General features: G+C 45.1%; 1 protein-coding gene across 2 annotated transcripts in view; it reads left to right on the top strand.

Annotated features, from left to right (window-relative positions):
* The window catches only part of LOC144506368 (actin remodeling regulator NHS-like), a 529,732-nt gene extending 511,016 nt beyond the window's left edge, over window positions 1-18,716 (top strand). For both annotated transcript variants that reach the window (XM_078232382.1, XM_078232383.1), the window contains exons 7-9: window positions 732-3,770; window positions 5,139-5,259; window positions 13,785-18,716. In XM_078232382.1, coding sequence (XP_078088508.1) covers window positions 732-3,770; window positions 5,139-5,259; window positions 13,785-14,364 — 3,740 coding nt within the window. In that variant the 3' untranslated portion in view covers window positions 14,365-18,716. The remainder of the gene's footprint in view (window positions 1-731; window positions 3,771-5,138; window positions 5,260-13,784) is intronic.
* Window positions 18,717-19,068: the final 352 nt, after the last annotated feature.

Raw genomic sequence — 19,068 nt, 5'->3', positions numbered from 1 at the left:
TTTGAAAGCCACAATCAGTCTATTATTATTTGTATTCTTTTTGTTCTGAGATGGCCACAAATTGTGGGAGCCTCTTATTTCTCTGATCTAAATTTGTAGATGAAGAAGTTGGCCTCAAATACCCACGACTCCACTCTGTCACTCAGATGATGGCAAGGTGAGAATCGTAAGCTGGAACCCGCTGACATTGCAGAGACCAGACTGTTGACATGAGTCAGCCTGGTACCTGCCCCATAGTACTGGTGCTTCCCCTCTGTGTGGGGAGCAAAATCCAATTCTCGCAAAGGCTTTGAGGGTAAAACTATTAGGAACAACTTCAGAGTGCAGCCAAATGTGAAATTCGTCCCCCTTGTAAGAGAACCACTATGACTTTGGCAGTGTTTCACCTTGTGGACTGTTCAAACCACTAACAGGGCTGCAATAAACTGCTGTTACCTTGCCTGTGTCTGGCTCAATTGGGACAGGGGACAGCGGAGTGGAAGGAACTCCAGCAGATATGATCCTGCCCGTGCCAGCTCCATTTTAATAATTGTATTCCAAGGAGGTCAATGGAACTCAGGAAATGGGTTTTGGACCTGGTGTTACGAGACCCCATCCCGTTCCATTTCCACCCCCACCCCTCACTGTTCATCAGAAAGCCAATGGGTCCGAGGCAATTTCAATTCTTTGTTTAAATTCCTTTGTCATGTCAGGGTATAATTCTTAACCGTATGTTGTGTTTACTTGGATAGCAGATTCCGATGAATCTTCCATGGCTCGAGAAAGGAATGTGATTGTTCACGTTAACCCCGAGCTGGACTTCCATGGGGTGGAGGCGAATTCTACCAGTGGGCGATCCGGCACGAAAGACTCCGAGTGCCAGACAGATGATTTTCTAATTGCTGCGCCATCAGTGAGGCGGATCCGAGCCCAGCGTGGCAACAGCATCGCGTCTTCACTGTCCCATTCCACTGGGAATATCCCCACCTTGACAGACGACTCAGGCTCCATGTTTCTCACACCAATAGACAGCCATGTCCGCTCGCGCAGCCTGTCTCGAGAAGCCATTAGAGATTCGCTGTTCTCTCGTGAATTGAGTCAGGATGACAGCGTCGAGAGCATTAGTGGGACTCCTGAGAAGTACTTGCCAAACCCAGAAATGGCAGAGGAGGAAGGAGACGAGGCGCACTTGTTCATCCAGAGCCCGCAGAAGCATCATTCCAAGGGGGTTACTGTTCAACCGCAGCAGAACCCGGAACACAAAGGCCAGGCGACAAAAATCTCCAACTTTGTGCCAGAGGGGGATATGGGAAATAGTGAGATCTCTTCAAATTCTGATACGTTCGGGAGTCCAGTCAACAGTATCTCCAGCGCGGGGGTTCTCCTAAGCAGTCAGATCGATCAAAAGGAGGACCATCAGTCCTCTAGTGGAAATTGGAGTGGGAGCAATTCAACATGCCCCTCACAGACATCAGAGACGGTTCATACTGCATCTTCACCTCCACTGACAGGATCCTCACACTGTGACTCCGAGTTATCACTGAATACGCCTGCGCACACAAACTATGATTTGCCAGGTTTCTTACTGGAACAGTACACATATCAAGGAGATAAAGTCAGAGGTCACAGGACAAACTCGTTTACTTCCACGGGGACGGATGTTGTGGAAGATCTCAACACCAGTAACACAAGCGACGCTGAATGGAACTATTTACACCATTGCCACGATGCGTCGTGCCATCGAGACTTTAGTCCAAGGCATTCAAGGACAAATAGCTTGGGATGTCCTAGTTTTGCAAGCATGGGTACGTGTGACAGCTTTGTCGAGAGACCATCCTCCTCCAGGACTGACTCAGGCTCTCATTTCTCTGTGGATACAGAAGGGTACTATACTTCCATGCACTTTGACTGTGGCTTAAGAACTAGTAGAAACTATATTTTTAACTATGCATCCACAAGCTCCGACGGCATCCAGAGCACAGAGAATGCTTCGGAACTTGGCGAACTCCCTCGACGGGATCCCTCGGAGCTGAGAAAGCAGAAATGTCGGGGTCAGAGCATTGCACTCAAGAAACCAAAGGCAAAACCAACCCCACCAAAACGCAGCTCATCCTTGAGAAAAAACGCAAGTTGTACAAACGAGAATGACCCGAGTGAACCAAAGACACACAATGGGCAGGACAGGACTGTATCACCTAGAGATACACAGAAAGCCTTGCAACTTGACCTAAGCACTGCATCCGACAGCTTCAAAGGCTGCATGCCACCTAGTAAAAAGATTAATCCTTGGGACAGTCATAGCGGATACACAATTGATAATGAATTGTCAGACCCCCAGTTCACCCCTTCAGACATGCCCTCATTTAAAGATGAAAGTGCCATGCAGTCAGATTACGCAGGGCTCTGGCTTTTGAATGACTTAAAGTCAAACGATCCCTACAGGTCTTTATCGAACTCTAGCACTGCTACAGGTACAACTGTGATAGAGTGCACAAAGTCTCCAGAAGGCTCAGAATCACAAACATCCCAATCCGAATCACGAGCCACCACTCCATCTCTCCCCTCGGTTGAGAATGAGTTCAAGCTGTCCTCTCCCGATAAATTGGCCAGTTTGGCGTCGCCATCCAGCGGCTACTCGAGCCAGTCGGGCACACCGACCTCCACTTTGCCGACACCTCTGTTCCCCGGCCCCCTGTCTCCAAACAGCGGTAAGAGAAAGCCAAAGGTTCCGGAGAGAAGGTCTTCGCTGCAGCAGTCTTCCACCAGGGATGTGAATGTCACAAAGAAAGACCTCGAACTACCAACGATACCTCCAACACATCTCGACCTAAGTGCTCTTCAGAATCTGTTTAAAAGCAAGCCCTTCTCTCACAGGAATCAGCTGCAGATCTCAAACCAGAACAAATCGAGAGAGGCAGCTGAACGAACCAACAACAGTGCACCGGTTTCCCTTGGCATAACCCCATCCGTACTCCAGTCTGTCCAACTTCGCTCCATTAGCAAAGCCAAGCAATCCAAACGAGAATGCCAAGAAGAACCTGACATAACAGGAACACCACATTACGCAGAGAGTATCACAGCACCAGATAGAATTGAACCAAACAGTTATAACCCATCACTGACACACAATTGCAGTGAAAGTTTCAGCGCCCCTCAACAGTCACAAAAATCATCATCCACCGACACAAACACAAGCGTTTCGCATTTAGAAAGTAATATTGCACTTTGTCTAGAAAATAAGCTGAGTAAAGAGAGTGTGACACCTTTCCCCTTAGTCTCCACAGCGGCACAGAGTCTAACACAGTTCACAGTATTGGGTGAGTGCCCACGGAACACAGAACTTGAAGATGACCAAATGATTGCAACAGAAGTCTGTCATACAGTCTCCAAATATGTCCCCGAAAAGAATCCAGTGAAGGAGAGTGTTCCACAAGACTTGCGGAATTCCAATAAAGAGTCACAGAATGAGATATTTGAACGGGAGGCAGTGGATGAAGAGAACCCTGAAAGTGTGCATTCGCCATGTAACAGAGTTATAGAAAGCCTGTCGGCAGCAGTCTTGGCACCTGCAACTGCGGAGAAATTGGAAAGAAAACTTGATTTTGATTCAGTCAGGGATGACGACATAATTCAATCAGAATTAATAGGTGCACAAAGGCTCAATAAAGGCAGTGCGGAAGAGAAAACCAAAAGGATGCAAGATGGTTGTCCAGAGAGTGCTACTGATTGCAACAGAAGTGCGGAAGCTCTATGTGAGAGTTCGAGCAGTGGGCAGTACAAAGATCATTTGGGTAACTATTTTTTTATTTTACTTGCTATCAGATTTTCAGGTGAGATTGTTAACCTCTCGTTGCTTGGCATTGTCAAAGTAACAAAAAGCAATGTGTCAGTGTCCCCAGAAAAGTTACCTTTCATGGCACCTCGTTTGACTATTTTCAGAACATCATTTCTGGCCAGTGCAACTTCTCCATAATAAAAACAACCAAATGTTGCTGAGTTGAAATCAATCCTAATAATTTGCATTAAATAAGCATGATATATTCACATTCAAATCCCCAATATAAATTGACTGTTTCAGACCTTTCACCAAAGAGATTCCCATTTCTCATCTCTTGATCCAGTATCTTTCTTTGATCTCATTATACATGGGCAATAAACGGGCATGGGATATGCATAGATATATTCGTTTTTATATATTCTGGGTGTAAGATGAACTCCATAAATATAACGCCAGTATTCTTCAAGATTGTACTTTCATTCATTAACAAGTGGCCATCAAGACTTTCTCGCCAGAACTAGAATTATGGCTACCTTGCAATAAGTGAACATGAAAATTCACTACAGTTGCAAATAAATTCAAAGATGTATGGGAAGAAAGGATGAGAAGTCTGTTTATAGAGGCAGTGCATATAATGAGGAGAGGGAGATATTCCTGGGGCTGCATTGGATAGTCTAAGCAAATATTGGCAAATTGAGTGGGAGGAATCCAAGCAGGTTTACTTGAGGGTGCACACTCATGACTGGTCCAATTTTACAATATTCACTACGTCCAGGCAATCTGCTGCAATAAGACCACCCCCCCCCCCTCCCCCGACCACCCTCTCCATTGTGCGATTAATCCGCTCACACAGAATCTCACCCTAAGTTTTGGAATATAGTCCAAGTTGTAGAAAAAGTGTGAATTTTTACATTAACTTATTGTATCTTTTTTTTTAATTATTCATTTATGAGATGTGGGTGTCACTGGCTGGGCCAGCATTCATTGCCCATCCCTAATTGCCCCTCGAACGGCGGTCATAAAGAAGTGTACTGTTGTTGCAATCCCAGTCGTAGATACAAGGCAATGTGAGTCAGCTCCCGTAAAAACACTCAAACTCTCCACAGAAGCGACTAATACCCACTGCCGCTGAGATTCTATGGCAGACACACAGTTGTAACATTTTGATTTTAATTGAATATCAAAGCATCTTGTGTCAGTCAGGTAATTAACTTGAAATGCTACACAGGCCAGATCATTAATACATTCTTTTTAAAGCTTCCTATGTAACCACACTAAAATCTCCTTTAAGGTGTCTACATCTTGAAAGATTTGTGAAGCCTGTGAAAATAAGTTTTAGTACAATGACTAAGGAAATGCCACCTGTATTTCTCATACACAGATGTGGGACAGGGTGAGAGTTATTTGACTTCTCCAGTGGATTTTGAGACTAATGAAGATAATGTATTCATATTACCCAACAAACTCCGCACCACAGAGGACCTTTTCGCTGTAATTCACAGGTCAGAATCTTTTACAAATATTTTCTTGTACTTGTCCACAAAATTATCTGATAAAAAGGACTGAAGTCCCACGGCATTTCTCATGTGAATTGCAGGTTCTTTTTGTTTCAGGACAGCTAAAAGTCGTGATAGGATATATAAGTCTGCTGAAAGGATTCGGAAACAAGGTTCTGGGAGATTTGTTCCGACGCCAAAGGAATTGTTCTCATTGATTTTTGAAAGCAAATTATTTTTTTTTACCCACTGCGAATAGATGAAGAAATAACAACTTTTCCCTTCGTGTACCAGGGCTACATAAATAACTCTGTAAATGGATGACAAAGAATAGCTAATGGAAAGAGGTTCAATTCAACCACAGCAGCTTTCATTTATGTAGAATCCTTAGCGTAATAAACATCCTAAAGCCCTTCACAGGAGCAGTATCAAAGAAAATCTAAGGGGACCACTCCGAACCAAGTGTCGGGGGCAACAAGTTATGTAAAGTCATTACTTCACCTCGTTTTGAACTCATTTGGAGAAACAAACTGACAATTAGTCTTATCACAGAATCATAGAATCCTACAGTGCAGAAGGCCATTCAGACCATCGAGTCTGCACCGACTACAATCCCACCCATGCCCTATCCCCATAACCCCATGCATTTACCCTAGCTAGTCCCCCTGACACTGCATAGCCAATCCACCTAACCCGCACATCTTTGGACTGAGGGTGGAAACCGGAGCACTCGAAGGAAACCCATGCCTAAAGGAACACACGATGTGAGATGGAGCACAGATTAGGGAAGAGAATCATTTTGATACCATCTTTCTTGCATCCTTATCTGCTCAAAGCTCTGAACTTCTGTTACCTTAGTTCTTAACCCGAGTCCATTGCTCCCTATAACACTTCACATTATTAAGTTTTTGCCCTTATCTTTAATTGCATCCGCATTCTTGCCTTGACATACATGTTTAACCGCACATCCTCCCTCTAACTTACAAACCTTATTTGAAACAACTTTATTCCTGTGTACAGTAGTTGGCTGAAGGAAAACTTATGTGGACACAAACATTTTGGGGGAAAAAATGGACAATTTAGTTGATTCTGTACTGCATTGTTTTATTAGTAAGATTTTCATCACTGCTTCAAGTTGCAATTTACTGTTTATGAATGCAACCAGAACAAATAAGGAGAAATATGTTTGTATCTAAAAGAGAAGCGACATTAAGAGTATAATTCTTGCAAGTGTAATGAGAAAACATTAAAGAAAGCATATAGTTACCCTGTTTTTAATAATATGACCGCTCAATCTCTTGTGATGTTTCACATGGGCAGCACAGTCTTCAACTCCAAGGGAGAGAGAGGATAGAAGGAAATTGGACCAGAGCATGCAGGCCTAATCCAGTCTCTATTTTAAAACATTCTGCCCTACATGTGCCCATTTGCAATGCAGAAAAATAGAGCTAAAGTTTAACGTTTAGTTATTAGTGTCACAAGTAGGCTTACATTAACACTGCAATGAAGTTACTGTGAAAATCCCCTAGTCGCCACATTCCACCGCTTGTTCGGGTACACTGAGGGAGAATTTAGCATGGCCAGTGCACCTAACCAGGACGTCTTTTGGACTCTGGGAGCACCAGGAGGAAACCCATGCAGACAAGGGGAGAACGAGCAGACTGTGCACAGTGACCCAAACCGGGAATCGAACCGGGTGCCTGGTGCTGTGAGGCAGTAGTGCTAACCACTGTGTCACCATTGCGGCACAGGAATTCCTCCACTTGCAGGACAGGCTGAGGATCTGGGAGATGCAGGGTTGAGGTTGTGTGGCACTCCTATTGGCCGTGGGCTGGAATTACAGTATGACAAACCATGGAGGCAGTTTCCAATATAAATATGGGCACAGGAACAGAGGAAGTTGACACAGACATAAGGGATCAGACCTTTCAGATGGTGGCCTTTCCAACCCTGCCACCGGGAGAGTTGGTGGAGAACTCAATCTGATTGATCAGTTGCTGAGTAGTCTCCGCAGCACCACAACAAAGAAGAGGCCACTGTTGGAACAACAAGGGAGTCTCCAGAAAAAGATCCATGGAGACCAGACTTAAAGGGGGTGATTTTACCATTTTTTCCTAAGTGCTGGGCGCTCTTGAAACTGGGAGAGTTTCAGATCCGACTTTTGGGTGTGTTTTCAGCACCACCCCCGCCTCCCCAATAAGCACTCTGCCTGCACAAATATCAGCAAACCTGTTGCTCGCTGCCAAAGCCTGTGGGCGGGGCTTAACGCACCCAAAACCCTGCAGAGGGAGGTAGTGCGCATGCGCAGGCCTCTGATGCTGCACATGCACATTAGCAGGGGTCTGATAGAAAAGAAAGACCTGTCAGGCCTCTGCTAGTGCAGGCTGCCTGAAGCAGCTCCCCCCCCCCCATGCAATCGCGGGGGCCCGTGGCCGAAATATAACACCCGCCAACTCCCCCACCCGCCGCCCAGACTGATCACGGACCCCACTCCATCACCGATCGTGGACCTGCCGCCCACCTCCCACCAATTCTGGACCCGCCGCCCTCCCTCCACCGCAGTCGATGCAGAGTGGCAGCGGGCTCCTTCTCCTTCCCTCCTCCCCACAATCCCTGCAGAGTAGCTGCAGGTCCCTTCTCCCTCCTCCCTCCCTCTCCCCCCCCTCCCTACCGATAGCTACAGAGTGGCAACGGGCCCCCTCTCCCTCCCCCCCCCCCCGACCAATCCCTGCAGAGTGGGAGCGGGCCCCCTCTCCCCCCCCCCCCCCCCAACCAATCCCTGCAGAGTGGCAGCAGGCCTCCTCCCCCATTAGCCCATCCCCTAGTGGCACTGCCCCTCACTGAACCTGTCCCCAATAGCCCGGACATATGAGCGCCAGGCTCACTAAGCAGATGTAATAAATAAATTCATGAATTAAAATAAATTTCCATATATTAACCTGCCTCCCGCCCATTTCCAACGAGAAGCTGACCGCGCCGGAAATCCGGCGATCGTAAAATGGCGCCAATCGCACTAAGTGCTTTACGCCCCACTTTACCACTGCATCGCGCCCGAAAACGGGCACATCACGATGGTAAAATCATCCCAGAGTCAAATCTGGAGCTTTGGTCGGGAGAACTCGATTGGGGGAGGGGGGGGCGGGGGCGGTCGGGGTTTTGGAGGTCAGGGAGAAATGAGGCAAAAGCGCAGGGGTGGTGTGGTTTTTGAGGGGGGAGCATGTCCCCAATGGGCTCAAGAAACCCCACCCCCTCCCCCCACCACTCAACCAGACAAAGAAGGTTCTTATTTTCCTCCTTGTCTTTTTAACTCAATTTCAAAAGTGGCGGGCCACCCTCCTTCATCCCACCTTCCCCAACCATATCCCTGTGGCGGAGGTGGAATGAGGCCCCTAACTGGACATTCATTGGCCTGTCAGGGCTAAGGTTGGGGAATGGGCTGATGGCTAACCCACCCACCTGCTCTAACATGGGAGACAGCTCAGGGGTGGGCAGGACGTGGTGGGTTAGCCGCCTCCTTTATTTTACATGCAAACCCACCTCCTCCCGCCCACCACCTACCCCACCTGTAAATATGCAACAGAGAGGGTGAGGGGGAAGTGTTGGAGGGCCGTAAGATCCACCCCCCACCCCCCCATTAAGTTACAGCTGTAAATAAAATAATAGCACAACAAAAAGGATAAAAATGTACTTTCCTCAATCATAAAGGAAGATGGCCTACAGTCTCTTTTAAAGACTGCACATACTGTCACCCAGTGGCCAGAGCATGTAACTACATGCATGTCAATAGTTCTTTCACAACACCAGGTTAAAGTCCAACAGGTTTATTTGGTAGCACAAGCCACAAGCTTTCGGGGTGCTGCCCCTTCATCAGGTGAGTGGGAGTTGTGTTCACAAACAGGGCATATATAGACACTAACTCAGTTTACAAAATAATGGTTGGAATGTGAGTCTTTACAGGTAATCAAGTCTTAAAGGTACAGACAATGTGAGTGGAGAGAGGGTTAAGCACAGGTTAAAGAGATGTGTATTGTCGCCAGCCAGGACAGTTAGTGAGATTTTGCAAGCCCAGGCAAATCGTGGGGGTTACAGATAGTGTGACATGAACCCAAGATCCCGGTTTAGGCCGTCCTCGTGTGCGGAACTTGGCTATCAGTCTCTGCTCAGCGATTCTGCGCTATCGTGTGTCGTAAAGGCCGCCTTGAAGAACGCTTACCCGAAGATCAGAGGCTGAATGCCCGTGATTGCTGAAGAGTTCCCCCACAGGAAGAGAACAGTCTTGCCTGGTGATTGTCGAGCGGTGTTCATTCATCCGTTGTCGTAGCGTCTGCATGGTTTCCCCAATGTACCATGCCTCGGGACATCCTTTCCTGCAGCGTATCAGGTAGACAACGTTGGCCAAGTTGCAAGAGTATGTACCGTGTACCTGGTGGATGGTGTTCTCACGTGAGAAGATGGCATCCGTGTCGATGATCCGGCACGTCTTGTCCAACGCCGGCATCTTCACATCATGGCTACCATTGACACTGCAAACTGCCGGCTCCAAGTGGAGAGGCTCTCCAAGAAGATCACGCATATCGACACAGACATCAAGTTTCTACAAAGATGCAAGAAAGCAGACAAGATACCGAACAAGACGTGCTGGATTTTTATATCAATCAACAATAGTTTCATGATCATCATTAGACTTTTAATTCCAAATTTTTTAAAATTAAATTCAGATTTCACCATCTGCCATGGTGGGATTCAAACCGGGTACCCAGACCAGAGGATTACCCTGGATCTCTGGATTACTAGTACAGTGACAATGTCACCACACCACTGCCAGCACCATCGAGGCCTTCCCTACCCAGTGGGCACCGCAGGGACTGGGGTGTTTTATAGACCCCCTTAATCACACTTTGATTTCATGTTTTAAGTTTCCTTTGCCTTTCATTTTTTGTTTGAAGCAGTAACCTTGTCAGGGGCTGCTCTTTTGACTTGTCCCTCAGTTTGTTTAACTTAGTTTAATTGGTTCAACCCAAAAAAGTCCAATCTGGTGTTTTGAAGACAGTTATTCTATCAGGCAGCAGGTATGGGCAAGTTGTGGATAAGCAACCTTTGATTTTCTGACCATTAAAAAGGAGGCATCCTGTCCTCCTTAAGACTAAAGTAAACACTATTTGTCTTTCACAAATCAGTGTTGGCTTTCCTTAATTAACATTTGCCCAAGTGACTATTAATTCTGTCCCGAATTATCATTTCTAGAAGCTTCCCCACCGCCAAGGTTAAACTGACTGGTTGTATTAAAAAGTTGAAGGAAGACTGCTCTCCCTGCTGGGGTCAGCAACAACTTGCATTTAGACACCATCTTTAATATCTGAAATATCCCAAAATACTTCACAAAGAAATATACCAAAAACAGACAAATCAGCCTTATTGATTGGACTTCAAGTTTACTCCATGTGTTATAGCAAAAAGCAACCGCATCCTTTAAAATATTTTAAAACAGGACACTAATTTAGCACCATTAATTTCTACTTTCACCACCCAGAAAGGTGTTTTTGATTTGCTTCCCCCTTTATAAATGGTGGCACATTTCTCAACCCCCTCAGTTTTGGTGTCATCCAGTCTTTTATTAATAACCCCACAGCAAAGCCAAGATAGGGTGAAGTCAGGGGTTTAGTTTATTTGCAAGACTCAAAACATAGGAGGAGGGTCGCAATGTTGCCTCCTTTACATTCATACAGTAAAAGTAGGATAGGGAAAAATGAAAGAATTACACTGCAGAGACCACAGAGAAAATAAATATTGGCTCATATGAGTTCCAGAGTCCAGAACCAAAGTCCAATAAGATATTCCTTCAGAAAGGTCAGTGAGCTGAAAACTGATGCTGGATAATTCACTTTTCCGGTGACATTAACTCCGCACAATGACATAGGCATGCAGAGATGAACCAGTCTTGTAGGTGCTGGTATAGTGTTTCCAGCAGAAGCAGTGTAGATGGGGGCCACGAGTCCAACTTGGACCAGAGCTCCTTGTTTGTGAGGCTGTTAGTCAGATGGTAAAAAAGCAGACTGAGACTTTGCAGTTTAGAAGTTTAACAACACCAGGTTAAAGTCCAACAGGTTTATTTGGTAGCAAAAGCCACACAAGCTTTCGAAGCTCGAAGCCCCTACTTCAGGTGAGTGGGAATCCCGTCCCACTCACCTGAAGAAGGGGCTTCAAGCTCCGAAAGCTTGTGTGGCTTTTGCTACCAAATAAACCTGTTGAACTTTAACCTGGTGTTGTTAAACTTCTTACTGTGTTTACCCCAGTCCAACGCCGGCATCTCCACATCACTTTGCAGTTCAGCAGGGCAATATTACTGATTCTACAAGTCTGTCATGCGACTCCCCACCTCTCCCATGCTGTATTTGACAAAGAATAGGTATCCCTCATCTGGGTCCCCGAGATTGTTAAATATCTCAAACATAAAGAACTGAAAGACAGTTTGCTGAGCCCTTTGTCTTAGCTTTGAACAGATTTCTGTTGGCCAGGCTGGGTTATGAGATGAAGATAGCCTTTGTATAACTTTATCTTTAAATTTAGTCAGTGCAGTCCAGGGGGGTGGGTTAGTCATCAGTGGCTCTTCAGGGAAAACAAAGTGCCAGTTTCTCTGATACTGCCGGGTAGCTCCTTTTGTTCAGGGTCACAGACAGACATAGATTCATCTGTTTTAGGCCGTTGTCTGGTTTGATTTTTTTTTATTTAAGAAATTATACAGGATGAATTCATTTCTCTGTTTCAGAACTGTCTTGTATTTTCCTTTAGGACCCTCCATCACTGAAAGAAAGACTTGTGTTGACATAAATCCTTGCATGATGTCATTAAGTACTTTTTGAAGTGTAATCATTATTGTAATGTAGGAAACACAGCAGCCAATCTGCATTCAGCAATTCTCATCGGAGTATCAGCTTAAATTAAGGGGTTAAGTCTCTGGAGTGAAGCTTGACCCCGACGTCTGTCTGAGAGCAGAGAATGCTACCACTGAGCCACATTGCTCAGCCGACAAATACCTGTCCCTATCTTTGTCATTGATGACATGAATGTGGAGAAAATCACCAACGTAAATTTCATTTGTAAACCAGTCGTCTGCCCCACTGTCTTTCCCCATGTGGGGTTATCAACCCTATAGGATTGTCCTTCTGAATTAGTCCCCTGAGGAGCGTTCTGTGAGAAACCCAGGCGAGATATCATAGGGGCATTAAAAATGCTGTGTCTTCTTTTGCCTGTAAGCTATATAAGTATTGCAGATGAGGATATAACAGCTGTTTGACTAGGTGGCAAAGTAGAAGATTGGCGATCAAACTTCCAGGAATGCATCCAACCCGAGTTGGTAACCCCGGCCGCGATTCTCCCAAAAGCGCTGAATTGGCGGGAAAACCGTTCTACATCCCGACTGTTTTGTCAGTTCAACGTCTCACTCGAATCTCCGCACTCTGTGCAATGCAGAGGTCCCAATTGTGAATCTCATTTAAAACCCGGGGTGGGGGGGGGGGGGCCTATTCGCGCCAGAATCTGACAGTTCTGGAGAACTCTGCGCATGCGCAGTGGCCCCGATCTGCCAGACTCCCCGTTTGCTCAATCGCTGGCCAGCCTGGGACCCTCGCTGACCCTCCAGCTCCCCCCCCCCCCCCCCCCCCCCCCCAAACCCCATGGCCCGATCACGACCCCCACAACAATCCCCAGGCCAGCCCTGACCCGACCCCCCCAGTCCCGGAGCACCTCGCTGTCCAGCCCATTCCCCTCCCATCCCGGGGCCAGAACCCCCCCCCCCCCCCGGCGGGACCACACCACCCCCCCCAGCCCGCACCAATCGCTGCCCTCCCTCCATCCCAGACCAATCCCAATGCAGACTGACAGCGGGACCACCCCCACCTATCACCCCTAGGCCACACCCCCTTGGCACTGCCCGATGCCTGGTGGGCAATGCCAAGGTGCCCCTGGACATGGGCATTTTGCCCCTTGGGCAGTGCCAGGGGCACAGGCTGGCACTGCCAGGGTGCCCATGCCCAGGGGGCACTACCCTCCACCACCTAACCCGCTGGGGCCCCGATTGCTCACCCCTTCATTCCAGCGAGGTCTCCCACTAGTTCCCTGAACGTGGGGAGCTACTCTAAACCCTGCCGGAATGAGGTACTCCTGACGGGGTGGGAGATTCAATCAGGAACGGTACATTCCTGATAATTAGATTTAAAAGACACTTAAAACATATTAAAAAAAGATTCAAGTTACTTACCCGCCTTCTCGCTGGTTTCCAGAGTAGTCTGGCCTGCGACTGTTCACCGGCTCTCGGAGATGCATTCCCGGCGCACGCGCAAATCCCGGAACAAGGCCGGTGACATGCATTTCCCACCCCAACCTGCCAGAAAAGTTGCGGGTCGGGAAGGGAGAATCGTGACCCTTATTTCCCAGTCATTACTGAATTGGGTAACAACACCCCCATTTTAGCCAACAGCATTTTGTGCAATTAACGCTAGAATTTTTAACTCTTTTTTGCTTCTGCCCTCCAGATCAAAGCGGAAACTTCTGGGAAAGAAAGATTCCGATGAAGGGCCGAATGTAAACAAACCAAAACCATCCCCTGGCAGCTCCCCTGGGACTCCTCCTACTGTTCAGAAACAGCCTAGCCCTATTTACAGGAGTGTCCGCAAATCCAACACCTCCCACGAGGAATTCAAGCTCCTGCTGCTTAAGAAAGGCAGCCGATCGGACTCCAACTATCGACTATCTGCAACCGAAATACTGAAATCTGCAAGTCCGGTATCTCCCAAGTCCCCGGGTGACAGTTCCTCAGAGCAGGCGAAAGATTCCGAGGACACTCCCCCTTTCCCTTCTGGATGCGAAGCGCAGTCACCCATCGTCGCACCATGCTCCCCAAGGTTCAGCACGGAAGGAATCTCCTCCCGCAGCTTCTCTGCCTCGCTCTCCTCCCGGCCAAGTCGATCTCGAGCCCCACCTGCGGCAGGTAGCAGCCGTTACAGCGTGCGCAGCCGCCTTCACAGCGCACCAATGCAAGTCATCTCTGAGGGGGAAGCAGAGAACTCGGACGGAAGTCCACATGATGATCGGAACTCGCCAGGCACACAATAACAATCTGGAGCGACAACAAGCTGTAGAGCAAACAGAAATGTGCATGTGGTTTAGTTTAGCAATGTTTATACTGAAAGGTTTTCAAAAGCATGGCAGGTCATAAATAAATAAGAAAACGAAACAGACTTCTGCCCAAAGTATTAAAAAAAAGATATTGAGATACGAGATCCCTTCACTGCTCCTCCAAAACTGCTAATGATTCAATCATTTTAGTGTACACATATTTTGATTAAATAAGCTACATTTTGAAATGTAACCAGAGTAAACTATGAAAAGAGAGTTTTGACTTCTTAATGAAAAGAAATCAAAGGTTGTCCTTAATGAATTTGGGCAAATACTCTGTTTAAGCGTCTCTGATGAACTTTGCAAGGATGTATGCATGGTTGTTCCCTTTTGTGTGCTATTAGGGGGTGTTGTTTTCCTAGAATGATTAAACGGCTGCTTAAGCAATAGGACAATTGTGAGACATGTACAGTGCAGTTCTTGGTATTTCCAACTGAGTGATGAATTTTTAAACAAGAAATGAAATACTTGTGAAATGCGTAGCACAGACTTTGAAACTAATGTAAATACCATCATTTTTAGTCAATTTCAAATAAATATTAATCCTTTGGGCAATGCACATTCTTCATAATTTGTACCATCAGTCTGTTCTGGGAATGAAATAGACCTGTATCTTAAAGGCTAATACAACCATTATGTGGATAAACATGAGCAAATTCTTATTTTTCAAAAATATATCTTGCAAATGCTGGGTGGGATTTTCTGGCCACGCTCACCCCAAAGTCAGAAAATCCCACCCAAGGTCAACAGACCTTTGCATGATCCGTGAACCGCCAGCCACAATTCCTGTGGCGGGCAGGATGGGAAAATTCTATTTACTGTCTTAACTCTAGCTCTTAATATAGTCAAAATATTATTCCTAAGAATGGCCACATTGTGTTTGTGGCATCTTGTCATTCACAAACCACAACTGAGATACCCTGGCTGGAATTCTCCATTCTGCTGCCAGCGAGAATGAAGAATTGGGCGCTCATCCAAATCTCCATTCACATCAGCGGGACCAGAAAATTCCAGCCCCAGGAGAGATCGGAGAATTCCAACCCCTGTCTGTACAATTAGTTTGAAAGAAAAATAACTTTTACATCTTTAAAAGACAGCGTCTTTATAGATACATGGATATTTAAATCAAATTAATACCATTGTCCAGTTCTAAGAGTTTAAAATTATGCATTGCTCAAGCAGTCTTCCATTACAGTTTAAACATTAATCAACTTCTGCTGCGTACAGTGGAAATAGAATTACATCGAGAGGATTAATACTGTACTACCTAATCATGAGAAATATTATGTTCTTTTCAAACTTACTAAAGATCATTATATTGTACAAATATAAAAAAGGAACTTAAGGAAATGATTATTTTTGTGATTAAAGTTGAATTACTTGTGTGTAGACACCAAGAATTGCATGTTTGCAAAAATGCCATAGTTTAAAACGATATATAAGCATTTTTGGAACCACAATGGTGGGAGTGGGGGAGTGAAAAAAAAAATTGGACCTTTTGAAGAAAGCTGGGTTATAAGAGACTTTAATGTAAATTTTGTTGAAGCGACAAGTTGTAATGCACAGATGTCAATATCATGAGATTAACATGGAATTAACTGAAAAAGAAAGTTTTGTAGTTTTAAGTTCTTCAGTAAAAAGGGAGAGAAGGGCAGTAAGTGCGTGGGGGGCAATTTTAATCTAAGCAACTTGTCAATGCAGAGCAACAGTGGAGGAGACATCAAAGCAGCTGATCCCAGGGGTTCACCTCCCAGCAAGTTAGCTTAAAATTACACCCCCTCCATAGGTTTGCGAAGGAATTGGTGATGGAGTAAACTCAAAAAAATGGATAAGATGGAGGAGCTATTTCATACGTATTGAAAATGCAATATTCAAAATGTGAGAAGAGGATGAGTAACCGTGAGAGATGAATGATATGCGAATGGGTAAGAAAATGGGATATTATTAAAGTGCAGATTGATCCAGTGATGTTCAGTAAAGAAAATTTTGCCAAGAAGACAGTAATTCCACCTCATCAAGCTGACAAAATGCAGAGGGCAGTGTAGATGTTAAGATATCCACACACAAGTCTTGAGAACAATCCTAACTTAGGAATTGATGGCAACAAAGCTTTTAAACACTAATTTCTCAACAGCAATTGAAAGTAGAGAGGCACCATGAGCTGATCCTCTTCAGTTCAATGAGGTACACAGCATAGAACAAAGTACTGTTGATCTCTTTTACATGAGTCTTTACTCATTAGCCATGGTCAACTTCAGTTAGAAGGAAATGTCTGTTATAGCTAATCATATCTGACCACATCAGCACTTCAACAAAAGCAATGAACACACGAGAACAAGATAACAGGAAAACATGCAAATGATGAAACGGGAAATAAGAACAGAAAGTGCTGTAAGTGCCCAGCGAGACTGATCAGCACTTGATAAAATGTTAAAATTTCAAGGGAAACACTCCAGTAAAGACGGGTCCTCCCCAAAAAAGGTCAATCGTGTTTCTTCAGATGCTGGGTACATAAAAAACTAAGGGGTTGGGGGGATGATGGGGAGGGGGTCGTAAAATATCTTAATAGTTTGGGAATTCCTGCCTACTGATGAGATTGCTTCTGCAATGTCAAATATTTAATTCCTGTCTGTTAAACCCAACATTCTTTGGAATAAAATCGGAAGTTGCTGGAAAAACTCAACGGGTCCTGCAGCACCTGGGGAGGAGAGGAACAGAGTTAATGTCAAGGAAGAAGTGTCATATTGGACTTGAAACGTTAACTTTGTTTCTCTCTTCACAGATGCTGCCAGATGTGCTGGGTGGGATATTCCACCCCCTCCCCAGCCCCCCGGCAGGGTGTTTTGCGATGACAGGAGGTGGTCTGCCATTGCCTGGCAGCAGGATCTTCCAGTTCCGCTGCTGTAAATGGGTTTTCCTGTTGTTCGCATCCTCCACTGCCAGGGATCCCACAGCAAGGGGTGGGGGAGCAGTCGCCGTCGGTGGGACCGGAAGATCCCACTGGTGGGAGCGACCAGACAATTCCAGCCACTGAGGTTTTCCAGTGTTTTATTTCAGATTTCCAGCATCCTCAGTATTTTTACTTTTATTATTTTGAATAACCCGAACAAGCACATTTTCTTGGGTAATAAGAGTGCTTTTTATCGATGTGAATTAAACGACACGGACAGGTTTTTAATCATTGGGCGTGTAAACAACTGGTAGAGAACTAGGATGGGATTTTACTGCCTCGCTCGAGCGAGACCAGAAGTTCCCACCTGAGTTCAATGGACATTTCCGTTGTCCGCCCCTCGCCCGCTCCGATTCAGTGGCGGGCGGGTGGTAGAATTCCAGCAATAGCGTTTTTCAGCAGTAGTTTATATATCAGCTGACAAGCAGTTACAACATCAGCAGCCTAGTGCCATCTCTTTTTTTTTCCCCTAGAACAAGTGGCTACATGAATATATATTTAGGAATCAAGAACAGATTCTTCTGGACAATTCATTTGTTAAAATATATGATGCATAGTTACAAGAGATGCTGCTTAGCCTTTTTTTAAGCACTCTTACAGTTACTGAATGCCCTGACACCACTGCCATTTCCGAACAAAGGTGAACTAATTATATTGTATAAATTACTTCCGTGAACCATCATTCCAATATGTGTGTTCTGTAGTTTGCACTGAAGTGTAAGATAAGTGAGTGTTTGAAGTTCTGCAGCTGCTTCCTTATAGCATCTGATGATTTCTAATTTATATATAGGCTTTCTTTCTGTTTATCTGGCATATATAAGACAACTACAAGGTTTCTGCACAGTTTAAAATCAATAATGTATACGGTCTCTTAAAAGAAATATGCCTAGGGTTTTTGCCAAAGGTTGAATGAATGCATTTTAACTGCATAGATGGCAGAGTTAACAAAATATAGGTTTTGGTTTATTGTATAAAAATAAATATAAAAGAAGGTTACAGTGTAACTGTATTGGTACCTAGAACCAGTTCATCTGGAAGACAAGAATGGTTTATGGATTTGCAGCCATTTTATAATTTTTTTGTAATATTTGTAAATATGGACTTTTTAAAATGCCGAGATGCTTTTTTGTAAAATGTTTTCAAAGTTTACAATTAATTTCTAAGCCTTTGTATATTTTAGAGCTGTGCAACACTTTTAAGTCTTGTATTTATTTTTAGTAAAGATTGTGAAACCTTCTCTGTGAATTCTCCCCGAGTACAATACATTTTGGCCAGTCAAGCCAAGTCTGGCTGCTTTGACAGTGTGCATAGAGTCTGACAATAAATGTGACTGCATTGGATCGGCAGAAAATGTACTATTTCTTTCCAATGGTTGAATTATTTCACACTTACCCCTGTAGATTCAGCAGGATCTACATGGGAAGCTTAATATACTCTTTACATCGGCTCTACACACAGGCCAGGAGGTTAACCTCTCAGATTTGAAAACTCATTTATATTATATCTATGTTCTATGTTCTATGTTCTATATTTGAGCAAGGATTCACAGAATGTTCTTATTATATTTCAGGCACTGTAACTACAATGACCACACTGGAGCAAGCAGTTTTATTTGGCAGGAAGATTTCAGTTTGGATCCAGTTTGGATCCCTGGTCTGAGTAAGATTAACAGGGTGGCACAGTGGTTAGCA

The sequence above is a fragment of the Mustelus asterias genome, chromosome 17 (assembly GCF_964213995.1).
Source record: "Mustelus asterias chromosome 17, sMusAst1.hap1.1, whole genome shotgun sequence".
Lineage (NCBI taxonomy): Eukaryota > Metazoa > Chordata > Chondrichthyes > Carcharhiniformes > Triakidae > Mustelus > Mustelus asterias.
The sequence above is the reverse complement of the archived record's forward strand: the minus strand, read 5'-3'. Positions and strand labels throughout refer to the sequence as shown.